We start from the raw sequence: 14159 nt of genomic DNA, 5'->3' as shown, positions 1-14159 counted from the left end.
CTGCCCACTGCCCTCCCTCACTCTGTGTCCCCTGACCACGGCTCCTTCCCCTTCCCACAGATAGGGGGATGTTTTAACGAATGAAACAACTCTTTAGGTTCTTGGTTTAGGATGGGCTGACTTGTGGATCTAACTGTTCTTTTTGTTGTTGATGCCACTTTGGGGAGTCGCTTTCACATGGAAGGAGCAGGGTGCTGTGTGCAGTTGAGTCCGTCTGAGGTTTGCATTGACGTGTGTGCTGGAGACAGATGCGCTGTCTGGTCTGGAGGAGACCTTTAAGTCCAGAGAGTCCAATAAATAAGATAGACTCAAGGCTTCACCGTGGTCCCTTGGGGCTCCATCCTCAGGTCTTTTCAGGGTTCAGCCTTGTCTGTCTTGCTGTCCCCCATGTAGCGCCTGGGCCCTGGCTGGCGTGCCGCTCTGCAGGATGCTCACTCTGTGGCACATTCTGATCTGCAAGTCAGGTTACAGTTATTTCTATACAATGTTTATAGCTATTATCCTTTATTGTTTTATTTTGTTGGTTTTCTTTATGCAAACTGCAAAGAAAATTACCAGTTGCTAATTCAAATTATTCCTATTCCAGTTTCCAAGTTTCAGTGTCACATGCTGTGCTGTGCACTTTATTTTGGTGACTGTGCATAGTGTCACCAATTCCTGAGCTTAGGTATTTCTGAGTGTGCTTCAAGCCATGAGTACTGAATTTCCACGGTGCAAAAAGTCAGTAATGCATAAAACACGGCCCTGTGGCTGTGTACTCTGGAAGCATGCTGGTGTCTGTGTGTGAGGGAGGAACAGACTCGGTCCCTTGTTAGATGCTTGGTATCAGGTTCTGCCCTTCCCCTTAGTGAACACAATGCATGGATTGGCTGTGAGCCACATCCAATAAGCTGATGACAATAGAATGAGGGTGAATAACAAATTTAAATACACATCACCATGATGTGGTATAAAACCTCCCATCTAACTCTTAGAGGAAGTGGTGTCTTTGACCCAGACCTTGTTTGTCCACTACAATGGGTTCCCTTCCTGCCTGTTGGAGTCACATAGGTCTCCACACAGTAATACCTCCTGTGAGCATCTAGATACGCTATTTTGTCACCACTAGGCTTCCCAGGCCAGTGGCTGTGCCACCACCACCTTCTGTTTAGAAGGAACTGTGTCCAGGAGCCGAGGAGTGCCTGGGCTTTGCAGAAGGCTGTGGTGAGCCTGGGTCCAGCCCTGCAGCCTGGGCCACTGCGAGGAGCATGCTTCAGGCTGGAGAGTTCCCTTCTTCCCTGTCTGGTCAGCTGTCATGCGTTGCAGACCCAGCCACACAGGTCGAGCTGCGCTGCTGGACAGACATTTTCACTGGACTCTTTGGAAGAAGGCAATTCTGTCCACATTAGCAAAAATGCACTCAGCACTCTCACAAAGGTTGTCACAATGCAAAGCAGACATCAGAATGAGTCTTCCCGGCCCTGATAGATCTGCATCGCAGATGGCTCAGCATGATTTATGACTAGTCCTAGAAGGGCCCTGTGGACTCCCTTCATTACTAAATCCTTAACTATTTGTTCTTTCCTGAAGCCCTTAGAAAAGGGAAAAGTCAGCATTTTAACGCCCTACTCTGTGTTTAAGAATCACGTGGCCTCTCACGGAGTGGCAGTCTGTGATTACAGCTTTCAAAGGAATTTCTCTGGTGGCTTAAAGTTCATGTGACTGTTCTGAGCACAGAGTCAGTTACTGTGGAAAGTCTGAGCTGAGCCTTCCAGTTGTGCCTAGGTTGTGGGTTCTAGTGTGCAGGGGAGCCCCTCACAGGGCTCCTTCTAAAGCAGAGACTGAGGAAACCCCCTCTCTATGTGCAATAGCAGGTGGGTGGAGAGATAAATGCCTTCTCAGGAACAGCGGTCAGTGGGCGTTTCCTTCTGCTCCTAACACAACCCAAACCCCTGCCCAGAAAGACGTGAGCAACGCTCCAAGTGGTGGGCAAGTGTCCATCAGGCCAGGCACTTGCTTCTCGGGCATTTAAAGGAGAGATGGCGGGAAGAGAAGGGTTGGCGTGTGATAAGACACCAGGATAGCATGAAGGTAGCGCTCTGCAGCCTAGGGACGCAGGAGCAGGCCTTTGCCCAGAAGCATCACCAGGGTACTCATGCCTCCTGCAGGTAGAGTCCTCCCTGCCCCAGGGCTGCGTGGGGAGCAGCGCTCAGGGCCTCTACATGTCCCCGTTTGCCACCTTCTCTTCAAACTACTTCATCCACGTTACTGAGGAGAGGACCTGGGTGTGGTCAGCAAGGTCTAGGTGATCCGTGTGCTGTAGAGTTTACACAGCAAGAAGGCACAGATGGGCACCTGTTGGAGCAGGTGTAAAACCCTGGTCCTTCCCTCTTCTGCAGAGACCTAGAGTGCTGTGTTCTGCATTTCCTGCTATCGATGAGATCATGAAGGCTCGAGTTGAGACCTCCTCAGACATCTAGAGCCCAACCTTGGGAGCAAGAGTGAGACATAATCAAGCCGACACGGAGGGAGGAGGGGGGCTGCAGACAACCACACGTCCACCTGACCCTGGACTCCCCACGACAGCGCTGATCCCTGTTTCCCACACAGCCGCTTCACTGAAATCAGTGAGAAGTGCCGAGCTGATATTTTGAAGCTCTTTTGAGTTTCTCTAGAGGAAGAGCAGCCCAGTTTCCTTCTGGGTCACTGGTTCTCCACGGGGAGCATGCGTGCACCCCAGGAGACCCGTGTTGTCAGCGCTGTGCAGGGAGTGCCTTCCGGGCTTCCATGTGCAGAGATGGGGGGACGCCCCCGTCCCGCAGAGACACGCCGAACGTCAGCAGTGCCGGGTGCTGTAGGGCTCTGCTTACTATTATTCCTTTTTGTGTGTTTGAATTATGAAGTCAACAAGTTTTTTACTTTGTTGTTGCCATCATTATTTCTTGAACAAACTCAAGTCTCCTAAAGGGTTTTTAGGGAAGAAATGCAACCTTGGGGAAATTGCTTTAGGAAATGGATATTAATGACTCCAGATCATGTGTGTGCCCAAGCAAATGTGTTAGGGTCCTGGGCCACCCACTGTCTGTCCTCCTTGTAGTTGAGGGCTGATATATCTCTCTGTACATGTCCAAATATGGCAGTTTAAATGAGCCACTTGCCTGCATTCCTACACCAAATCCAGAAAGTTCTACCTGACAAGCACATCTTACCATGTGCTCGTATTAATTGCTGATCACCCCACAGACTACTGCAGGTAAGGCTCCCAAAGGATCTCAGCAAACCCGTCAGCCGGCATCAGCCCCCTGAGATTCCCACAGCCTCTCCACAAGAGCCCACACTCTCACTGGGACCGTGTGCCTCTCGGGGGTGATCCACTATGTAACAAGCTCCTTCCGAGGGCACCGAGCACTTGCCCTCACTCCTAGGTTTACAGGTGGACGTCTGCCTGGCTGAGGTATTAGCTGCACAGCCTCCTCCTTCAATGCAGCTGCTGCCCTAGGTGCTTATCGGAGAGTCGGGAGACATGATGGTGTTGTACACGGCATTCAGAGACACTGAAGTGCTGAACCAGCACAGCAGAGAGCACCGGGCCGTCTCTGCAATTACGCTCTGACACAGACGCACTCGGACATGGAGGGCATTTATATGCGCATATTTACCTCTGTGCACATTAGGCAGCCAGGCATATTTACCATTTATCTATGCACATATATTTTTTAGATCATCTGTGACGATTGTGGTGTGTGTCTTGTAAGTGGTGTCTGCCCTGCCTTCAAGGCCCGTGGATGCCCTGTCATTTGGCACAGTGCAGCCCTTTGGGGGCTCCCATCTCTCAGAGTTGTGCTGATTTCCAATAAACCACCAGCCAGGCATACAGCCTGTGTGCTGGTTCGGGGGAGACAAGTGCCCAGGCGCCCTCAGGGCGGAGGCAGGGCGTCACCTCGGCAGCCTTCTGGCTGGGGAGTGAGCAGTCTGGTGGAGTGGTCACAGTTCTTGGTTCCAAGTGTGAGCATGTAGAGTGACAATTACTGCAATGGCTTCTAGAGTGCAAGCTCCATCTCTGAGGTGACGGACAGACTTCAGGGGGAGGTAACTAGAGTCCTAGGTGTTGTATGACTTAACACAAGAGTGGACCCATGCTGCAGGGTGCTTCCTCTCAGGCGGGGGAGGGTACTTGCAAAGGTTCGATCATATCAATGGAGGAAGTTACAGATATGAGCCACACCTGGTCGGTCCTTAGGCCTGTTTACTAAGCCCCAACTTTCTAATTCCTTTTAGATGAGCTAACAAACATGCCAGAGGAGGTGGGACTGGTGCAGAGCTGTGGAGATGCCACAGTTCTGGGGTTGATGCCTGACGCACCCCGGCCCTGGAGAAAGCATTTCCTCTTCCTTGGGAAAGCAGGAGCTGCCGATACCTAGGTGGAGGATCCGTCTAGTAGTAGACAGCTAGTTCCTTGCAGGCAGACAGTTTGTAAGCCATCTAGTTCCCCTAAGTGGCTCTTGCTTTTGAAGTGTCATGGTGCTGTGGGTGTCGAGCAGATGGCCTAGTGGCACAGTTCAGAGCAGAGAGCTTAGTGGTCCTTCTGCAGGGAGAAGCCTCCTGCTCGGCTGCAGCCCTCCTGCAGGCAGTGTGGCTCTGCAGCAGAGCCCAGGGCCATCCTGGGAAAGGAGGGAGTGCCTGCAGAGCTGAAGCACACACCGTGAGGCACGGGTCCTCACTGAGGGGGCTGTCCTAGAGGAGGAGGGCCAGAGTGCAGGGCCCGAGCCCTGGGGTAGCAAGGCAGTGGAGCGTGGCTGACCTGGGTCCCTGGGGTCTCTCCTCTTCAGGCTAACGTGTGTCTTAACCCAACCTTGCACGCTGAGCTTTCTTTCCTAACGTGCTGAGCTGCACAGCAACTTCGGGATAATATTCAGCTTCTGCAAGCCCTTGCGTTGAGCTGAGGTTGGGCTAGGTTTGCTACTCTGGAGCCAGCGGGGCCCAGGGAGTCCAGGATGGACCTAAAGGCCATGTCTTGGAGGAGCCTCCGTCTCTGGGAGGTGGAAACCTGGCCGCTGCCCTTTCTCAAACCACTCTATGATCTTCGATGTTGTCACCTGCAGCGCCTCTGACTTTGTGCATGCTTGACTTCCTGGCCTGTCACCATCTTGCCCTCCTCAGCTCTGGCAGGTTGTGGAGAAGGTAGACTGTCCCACAGGCCCCTGAGCTCATGACCCTCTGGGGTGCTGGCCACCCCGCGAGGAGCTTGATCTTCCTCCTAGAAGTCAGGAATAACAACAGACCCACCCAGGGCCACAGTGTGACTGCCCCGTGGCCCGTCCTCCCTGGTGCTGCCTGCCATGTGGGTTCTCCACCTGGGCCGCCTGAGGACGACGGAGGCATGGGACGGGCTCGCAGCAGGCCGGGTGAGAGGACGGGTCTCCTCTCCCTGCTGGAGGTGGCTGGGAGGTGGCAGCGCTGCTGAGCCCTGCGTGAGGTGTGCTTGCCTAACACCGACCGCGTGCCCGTGTGACCTGCTGTTTCTCCTGCTACTAACCGGGCTCTGGACGCACTTCTGTTTGGTGGTATTTGGGGGCTTTGCATGCCGCTCTCGCTCCTGGCCGTCAGTGCGGGGGCCTTTTCCTGTCTGTCATTCAGGTGCCTCACTCTTTCCTTTCCAGGTTCTTCCAGTTCTTTTAACATGTCAAACTCTGGAGATTTGTTCATGAGCGTGCAGTCACTCAATGGGGATTCTTACCAAGGGGCCCAGGTTGGAGCCAACGTGCAATCACAGGTAGGGACCAGCCACTGTGCCACCAGGTGAATGCGCTAGAGTCCCAGAGCCCAGTCATGCTGGCTCCCTGCATCTGTCCAGAGAGGGAGGAGAGGAGAGGGGAGAGCCCAGCAGCCCCACGTGACCACGGCAGTCCACTGACAACCTCCGTGGTGGGAATCTCGCCCACACTTGGTGGATGCGTTGGACTGTGGTTACCAGTCACTCGGGGAGGGCAGGAAGGGAGCGCAGGGACAGGGACAAGTGACCACAGCCGGTCACACAGAAGGACAGTGTGCTCTTTATTCACCAAAGGCAAAGGAGGAGGACTTTAGCGTCTCCATTTCCAGTCTCCCTCTCATCTGTTGGTCAGTATTCTCCAACGTGAGGCGGTCATTGATGAGTAGGCGAAGACGTTAGCATCTCGCGTTTCCACTGTAAGCTTTAAAAGCACCAAGCCAATCACTTCCTCAGGCACCCTCGAGGTCAGTGGGCTTGCATTTCTGAAGACAGGTCCATGTCAGGAGGCCAGCACCACGTCCTGGGTAGGTCCTCAGAGCTCCTAGGAAACTGGTCGCCTTCGCAGCTCTCAGGCAGCCCTCTGGTGGTGGCAGGAGGCCTGCGAGAGGGCAGAGGCAGATGCCCAGGTCGGGATGGGCAGATGCCCAGGTCGGATGGGCAGATGCCCAGGTCGGGATGGGCAGATGCCCAGGTCGGATGGGCAGTTCTGAGCCGGGCGACCCAGGTTCCCGTCCCGGTGTGGAGCAGGCCCTGTGCCTGGAACAGACCAGCTGGCCAGCAAGCTGGCCCCTTGCTCAGGACAGACAGTGGAGACTGGTGGGAGGTCCTTGGTCCGATGTGGGCCTTCCTGGGTGTCCTCACCACCACGGGGTCATGGGTGGTCTGCTCTCTAAGCTGGCTGCCCAGTCAGAGTGCCGCAGAGCGTGCAAAGCGCAGGGAGGCAGAGCACCCACCCTCCTCTGCCGCCTCAGCTGCCCCTGCCAGCCCGCACAGCACCGAGGGTCGGTCTCGGGCCCCCTCCTCTCACCGTCTTGCTGTTTTGCTCACTGAACGCAGCCTGGTCAAGGATCTGGCCTTCGGAGAACTGCCCGCCTCCTCCTCACAGACTCTTACCAAGAGCACGCCCGGAGCCACCGCGCTCCTTGGCGACCTGGGAGAGGACGACGCGCTGGCCCGTGTCTCTGACTAACTTCCTCTGTTGTTCCTCTGTCTAGGTGGATACCCTTCGCCATGTTATCAGCCAGACAGGAGGATACAGTGACGGACTCGCAGCCAGTCAGATGTACAGTCCGCAGGGCATCAGTGTAAGAAAACAAGGTCCCCCCACCCTTTGTTTCCATTCTATCACTACCAATCACTTCAAGGCCACAGGGCCCAGGATGCCACTTAGTAGGACTCGCCTGAGCTCGGCGGTCGCCTCGTTCTTGTGCTGCGTCGGCTGCGCCGTGGGCAGCATTGTACCCACAGAGCGTGGCGGTTGGCGCACGTCATGCAGGCAGCTGGCACGGGGCTGTCAGACACAATCAGTGTTTGCATGACACCTGCGGCCACATGCATCCAGCCGAGAGGAGCTGCTGAACAGGTGACGCCCCGCAAAGCTGTGGTAGGAAATGTCACTGGGAGCTGGGGCGGGGACAGGGGAAGAAAACCAGCAGCCAGATCCCCTGTGTCCCTTTCTGTGGCCAAAACAAGAACCCTTCCCAATCTGATCTGTCAGTCGACAATTGCAGCAGCCCAGCGCGGAGGCTGGGTGTGTCTGAGGGACGGAGGGCACGGAGCGCCTTCTCCTTGGTCCTGGGTGCCCTGGCGGCTGCTGACTAGCATGAAAATTCATAGCGACAAGCTGTGTCGCTCAGAGTGAAATCGATCAGACAGACCAGGGGAACCCAGTGCAGGGCTGGGACAGCAATCCAACTTGATTTCCCAGATCAGCCGTCCACTGTCTCAGCAGTGGTGACAGCAGGCCAGGACGAGGGCTGCCTGGAGAGGAGACCGCTCCCAGGTAGGGCGATGAGTGGGCTCCTGGAGGCCACAGGCTGCCACAGGACCACCGGCCCAGAGCTCCTGGGGGACGTGGGGCTCACCGGTGGGATCCTGCACGCTGCTTGTTTCTGTCCCTCTGGTTACAGCAAATGAGGGGCGGTGGGCGCGGCTGGTTAGCAAGACCGAGCGGCCTGGACTGAGGAGAGATGTCGGCAGCCAGGGCGGGCTGGCCCCTCTGAGTCCGCATCCGTCAAGTCAGAGGCGGCTGCAGCCAGCTGAGGAGTCCCAGAATGCCACCTTCCCTGGCTGAGCTCGCGGGAGAAACACGACTCTCATCAGATGTGGCTGGAACTTAAGGGTTGACCCTGCGGCCACCCGAGATGGGGGCAGATCTCAAGGGGTAGCATGGGGTCCCGGAGAACCGCTTCAGCTCATGTCGGAGTTCTCCAAAGGGCATTGGCTACCTGAGATGGAGAGTCCCCATCCTTGAGAACTGGAGTGTCACTGGGTAAAGGCTTGGGGAGGACACTGAGGAAGGGGGCCGTCCCCGACTGGGGCCGTCCTGGTGACTCTTCAGGCCACTCACAGTCAGGAAGTCTGGACAGTCCACTTCCTCAGGCAGACTCCTTTCTGAGTCTGTGGTGTCTGTCCATCTTGGGGAGCAGGGAGGTGTCGGCAGCCCCCTTGGACACACGCCACGTTCCGAGGACAGGGCTCCTTCCCCTGGCACCAAGCTGGCAATTCCGGGTGTCTTCACTGCTTGATGGCTCGGTGCCAAGGAGCCTGCTTAGCAGCCCTGGAGAAGCCACACTGGGGAGGTGTGTCCTTGAAGTGGATTCCAGGCTGAGATCACAGGGTGCACGTGTGGCTTTCAGCACACATGCCTCTGTGTGTCGCCTGGAAGCGTAAGACAGACTTCACAGAGAGCCCAGCTCTGTGCTGCCGTGGAAGAGGAAGGAGAGCAGATGCAAGCCACAGCACAGTGGGAAATGGGCGGCCAACGCCCACGGAGGCAGGAAGCGGCTGGGGGTCTGGGCTGCGTCTTTCCTCCTGCCCAGCAGCTCTCAGGCTCCACCCACCCTTGACCTTCTGACATCATCCAGGGGCTGGGAATCATTTCTGAAGCCCTGTAGCCACACATATGCAGATGATCATGTCCGATTACACAAGCTGGCCACAAAAACTGGCTTAAAAATGCCACTTGAGAGACTCTCTTTTGCCTTAATTTTTTCCCATGAATCATGGTTATTTTATTTCTGGGTCTTTACTGCACAAGTAAGTGACTCCAAGGCTGGTCCTGGTCTGAAAGGCTCCTGGAGAGTCAGTCTCAACTTGTACCTCCTGTAGGAGGCTGAGCCTGCTACAGTGAGTGCATGTTTAGATGGTGGCATTGGAGGTGAGACGTGCATGCACAGAGTAGGGCCACACAGAGAGAGAGGCAGGGGGCATGAAGAGACAAGGACAGGAATGAAATGTTTGAGACAAGAAATAAAAATAAAATGTTAAAAAGTCAAAATAAACAGCCCTCAGCCCTCAGCAGTGGTGGCGTTTCCTGGGTGTGCCTCCTTGGGTGGAGGACACTTTCTGGGCAGCCTTTGCCTGCTGCCCTGGCTAGGTTTCTGCGGCACCATGTCTTCTCCCAGGAGTGTCTGTGTAAGTCCTGAGAGGTGCAGACCTTTGCCTTTGGCCAGCACACAGGCTGACCAGGTGCAGCGTCAAAGGCCCTTGCAGGAGACTTGGGAGGCACTGAGTGCCAGCTCCATGCACACCCGGCATCTGGCTTCGCCCACCACATGGAGCCGGTGGTGCCAGGGACCTGGGGCTGTTGTGGGAAACAAGGGAGCAAGCAGCAGGGTGCAGCAGAGCTCCCTGGGCACCCGCGATGCCGAGCGGCACACGTGGCACCTGACTCACTTGCCGACCACCTGCCTGTGGAGGCAGGTTCGCAGCAGGAGCAAGACTCGGGGCCACCACCTCTTCCTGGTGTGGAGTCTGAGACCCACAGACCCTTCCTAAGGGGCTGGGGCGGTGTCACCCCCTGGTGCTAGAGTGCTTGCGTGACAGCACAGCGCGTGGCCTGAAAGAGGGTCCTGGAGGGAGACCCCTCCCAGCCCTGGACAGACGAGCTCCCACGTTGCCCAGCGCCGCCATCTCCCCGTCTCCTGACACCATCCTGGTGCTTGGGATGGTTCATCAACCAGACGTTGCCACGAGTTCCTAGTCACCCTGGCTGCTGTCTCCTCGTCTCCCTGTCTGTCCGTGCTCAGAAATCATCAGTGGTCCTTAGTGGCTACCTGCGCCAGCTCCAGCCCTGGGTGCAGCTCTGGGGCTCCCCTCAGCTGACCCCGAGCTGCCTGTCCTTCCACCACGTGCCTGTCGTGGTCCCCTGCCTGGGCCAGCCCTCAGACGCCCTTTCCCTCTGCACGTGCGGGTGTCCCACGTGCACACACTCACTTCGGACACGTCCCTTGAGTGAATAGTTGAGTGAACAGGGAGAAGGAAAGACACTACTGGATTAAAGACGTGTTTTAATGGCCATGACCACATCCAGCGTATCAGCCATAACTTACCCGTGAATGTACCTCTTTTCAACCCAAAAATGGCACTGAGTCTTCCTTTTTTGGAAAAAGTTTTCTAAACTCTTTGGCCCATGTATTTTCTCTGAGAATAAGATCCAAATCAGCCTTAAATATATGCAGTAACAAGGCGATGTTCCTGGGAGAACTCTCTTTTAGTTCCTCCAACTCTTCCCGTCCTAAGGGAACACCTGTCTGTGGGCGGCCTTGCTCCCCTGGGCTCCCAGGTCTCCTTCCCGGCGGTGGCTCTACAGCCTCTGAGGACAGCCTGGAAGAAGGTGATGTGACTGGGGATAGAAAGCCAGGACCTTCTGTGATCTTTCACCTGGTGCCACTTCATCTGTAAGGTGTACCAGACAAGCCATCTAGAGAGTCCTCTCGGCTGGGTCCTTGTGGGCACCCAGGGTTCTCACTGCAGCTCGAGCAACACCGAAGGATCTTCCAGCCACTGGCCTCCCCTCGAACCGTCTTGAAGACCTAGGAGGGACGTAGCAGGAGCCGTCACCCCAAGAGCTCGTCCCTGATGCTCAGAGGTGGCGGGGCACTGCCCTCCAGGGAAGGCGATTTCCGTGGTTCTAAACTGGGGACCGAAGGACTGAGTTCCCTGCAGCCGTCTTAAGTGCAGAGGCCCCAGAGATCTGGCTGTTGAAGAGTGTGGAGACAATGGAAATGAATGTCAGTGTTATCTCCGTAAAGCAAAGCATGCCATTAGTGTCGATGTGTGACAGGAAAAGCTCACCGGTTTGCTCTGTGATAATTATCCTAGTAGAAGAACAGAGCCCAAGCTTTTATCTTTGCAAACCGTAATATAGACGATTCTGTTTGTTTTTCTTTTTTCCCATGTTAGGTGAAGGGGAAAAAGAACATTCACTGAGACAATAAATACTATGTAGACCGTCAGGACAAAACACCCACCTGTCAGCGAACACACTTGGGCACTTTCACATCCTGGGGTACCTGGTGGCACTGGGCCGTGTGCTGTCCTTTTAGGTTCTTGAGGGACCTCCTCCCACCTGCAGCAGAGATTGAGAAGATGCTGCCCCAGGGGAGACCATGGGAGGGGAGTGAGGTGGTACCTCAGGTCCTCGTGGGCACCCTTAAGCTGCCCTGGAGGTCCACGGAGTCGGAGCTCCTGTAGCTCAGCAAACTGAGTCAGCATTCGGAAAGGATTAAGGAGACCCACAGGCCCTCCCCAGTGCGTTGCCTCTGATGCCTCCGGGTCACAGGGCCAGGGAAGAGCTGCAGGCTGGGGACAGAGCCTGCAGGTAGCTGAGTGCTCTGCACCTGGTGGACAGAGGGTTGAGGGCAGAGCAACAGCGAGACAGCAGCTTGGGCCCCTTGTGCGAACCCTTGGCTTCTTATGTTAGAAGAGCTTCCAGAAGAGTTGGAAGTCCTTCACCTCCTGCATCTGAGACCAGAAGAGCACATCTTTCCTCCCACGGCAAATAGAAGCAGCAAAAGGACCCCAGTGTTGTGACTTCAAGTGCAATCCTTCAGTTGTCCCCAGCTGCCACGTGAAGCCCTTAAAGGTACAGAAGATAAACACAGCTAGGACACTGGACTCACGGTGGCGTTCAGTGAGTACAGGCTTCTGACCTGAAGCATGAGGCCAGCTCCTGTTCCGTCCACCTCCAGTTATGGAACTCAAGGCCTGAGACGATGAAGTCCCTGCTGCTGTTGGGGACAGTTTTCCCTGTTGGTCTCACTGGACACTTTCCTGTGCTTGGAAGATTAGGCTAGGGGAGCCCACCAACTCTGTGGTCCAGGAGGAAACTTGAAGTCAAATTGTGTAGCAGAAAAGCGGAATTCTGAGCCAAACAGTAACTGCTGAGGAAAGCACTCCCCGGCCAGACAGACGGGCTGGGCTAGAGGAGGCACAGCCAGCCTCCTTTCTGGAGGCCTCTGACCTCTAGGGTTTCCCATAGTGGCTTCTGTTGCTCTCACGCCTGGCCGTGTGTCCCACTTGGCCTCAGTGGTGACGGACACCTGAGCTGGGATCTGTTTTAGGCCTCTTCTGCCGTCATATTCTATTTATGAACAATGATTGTTTTCCACTCTGAATAAAATGCAAGAGGGGGTCCTTCCAAGCCGTCATGGGGAAAACGAGGCTGCTGGCCAGGAGCCTGCCCTGAGCCCGTGCTCCCTGCTGACCGGGGCCTGAGCTGTGCCAGGACTCTCAGTCCCACCTTCTGCCCCTTGGAGAGGGTATGTGTCTGAGTGCTGCTCCTCGAGAGTTACGGCCCTGAGACCTCAGTAAGCCCCGCACAACCCAGGGGCAGAGTCTCCCCTTGGGAAGCACTCAGCGCGGCCCGGGGTGGTCCCCCGCAGGCCCAGCCCTGCCCTCTGAAGGTTGTGCCACCCTCTTCAACAAGCTGTTCTCAGCGCATCAGACGTCTGTCCTACAATGGCCACTGCCACTGGTAAAGGGGTGACTTTTGGAAATCTCTACTTAATCGCCGGCTGTATTTGAGTTTGGGGAAGTACATTTGCACATCAATATTAAATATTCAGGTCTGTACAATAATCCCGTTTGACAGAACGGGCAAATAAATGAATAAAAAATTTTTATTGAAAACCTTCTGATATCCCACACCAAAAAGGCAAACATGAACAGAGTAGGATTCTTCCACGCCATCAACACAGACACTGAGAGGGCAAAAGTTACCAGGCTCAGCTACCCTCTTCTCTGGAAGAGAACTACCCCACCCAGTGTAATCAGCACAATGTGGGATCTGAAAGGGATATGGAAATAGTCATTAGCAGAGGTATTGACGTGTGTGTGTGTGTGTGTGTGTGTGAGTGTGCACATATATAACTATATTTCCATATATACCATATCCCTTTCAATAACATGTGGATCACTTACACCCATGATTGATAACACCATTCTTTTCTAGATTTTGCTAATAACTACTCTAGCAGAAACTATTCTGTCCTTCCAGAACCATGCTGGTCAGCAGGATTTTCTGTACTGATAATGGTTCATTTCAGTATGGCCTAAGGCTTACCTAAGAGAAGGAATTAACATTGTTTTCTTTGTATTAAGGATTCTATCTTTTTTTTTTAACTTCCAAAATTCCATTTTGAAGTTTTGCAAGCACATGAAACGTCGAAAGAACCTTGCGGTGAGACAGCACCCTCACCACCTAGACCCGTCACTGACGTCCACTCTCCGGCTTCTCCTCCACACTGCCCCTTCCAGCCTCTGTCCATCAATCCGTCGTGGATTGCTGGCTTTTTTCTTGTTTTGTTTTACATTTCAAAGTAAATTGCAGACAACACTACGTTCTCCCTCTCATAAATGCTACTGGCATGTATCATCAACTAGAGTTTAAAGTTCATTCAGGGTTCTTTTCCTTCTGAGGCAAAATTTTGCACAATTAAATGTGCGACCCCGCCCCCGAGTGTGCACATTGTTGGAGTTTTGGAATGTCGTCACCATGTTTTGCTCACTGCTTGGCACTTCCTTGCATCCACGCAGGCAGGGTCACCTGCAGCAGGGTCACCCACAGCAAGGTCACCCTCAACATGGTCACCCACAGCACAGTCACCCTCAACACGGTCACCCACAGCATGGTCACCCGCAGCACAGTCTGGCCATCTCCAGGCAGGGCGAGAAGACCACTTATGAGCACAGGCTGCGACCTGCTGGGCTTACTTTTAAAGGGGCGGCCCCCTTTCCCATGCCCTTTGAACTACGTAGCAGTAGGGACTCAGGCTGTTGGAAGTTGAGTTCCAGCGCTTCCCTGTGAGGTACCGGGCCTCTATGCTTGGGTCTGGTGTCACTTGTCCCCCTGCTTCTCTGGTGTCCTTTGGCTTAAGCCCCACTCACACTCCCCTGCCTTCCC

At 54.8% G+C, this 14159-nt stretch overlaps 1 protein-coding gene across 4 annotated transcripts in view; it reads left to right on the top strand.

Annotated features, from left to right (window-relative positions):
• PBX1 (PBX homeobox 1) overlaps positions 1-14159 on the top strand; it is a 244509-nt gene that overhangs the window by 211981 nt on the left and 18369 nt on the right. For 3 of the 4 annotated variants that reach the window (XM_081297027.1, XM_081297026.1, XM_081297028.1), the window contains 2 exons: positions 5640-5752; positions 6967-7056. In XM_081297027.1, the coding sequence (XP_081153153.1) occupies positions 5640-5752; positions 6967-7056 (203 nt within the window). The remainder of the gene's footprint in view (positions 1-5639; positions 5753-6966; positions 7057-14159) is intronic. The other variant, XM_081297029.1, reaches the window with a different exon arrangement.

This window comes from Spermophilus citellus, assembly GCF_964194105.1.
Source record: "Spermophilus citellus genome assembly, chromosome: 6".
NCBI lineage: Eukaryota > Metazoa > Chordata > Mammalia > Rodentia > Sciuridae > Spermophilus > Spermophilus citellus.
Note: the sequence above shows the minus strand (reverse complement) of the source record. Positions and strands in the feature narration are given on the sequence as shown.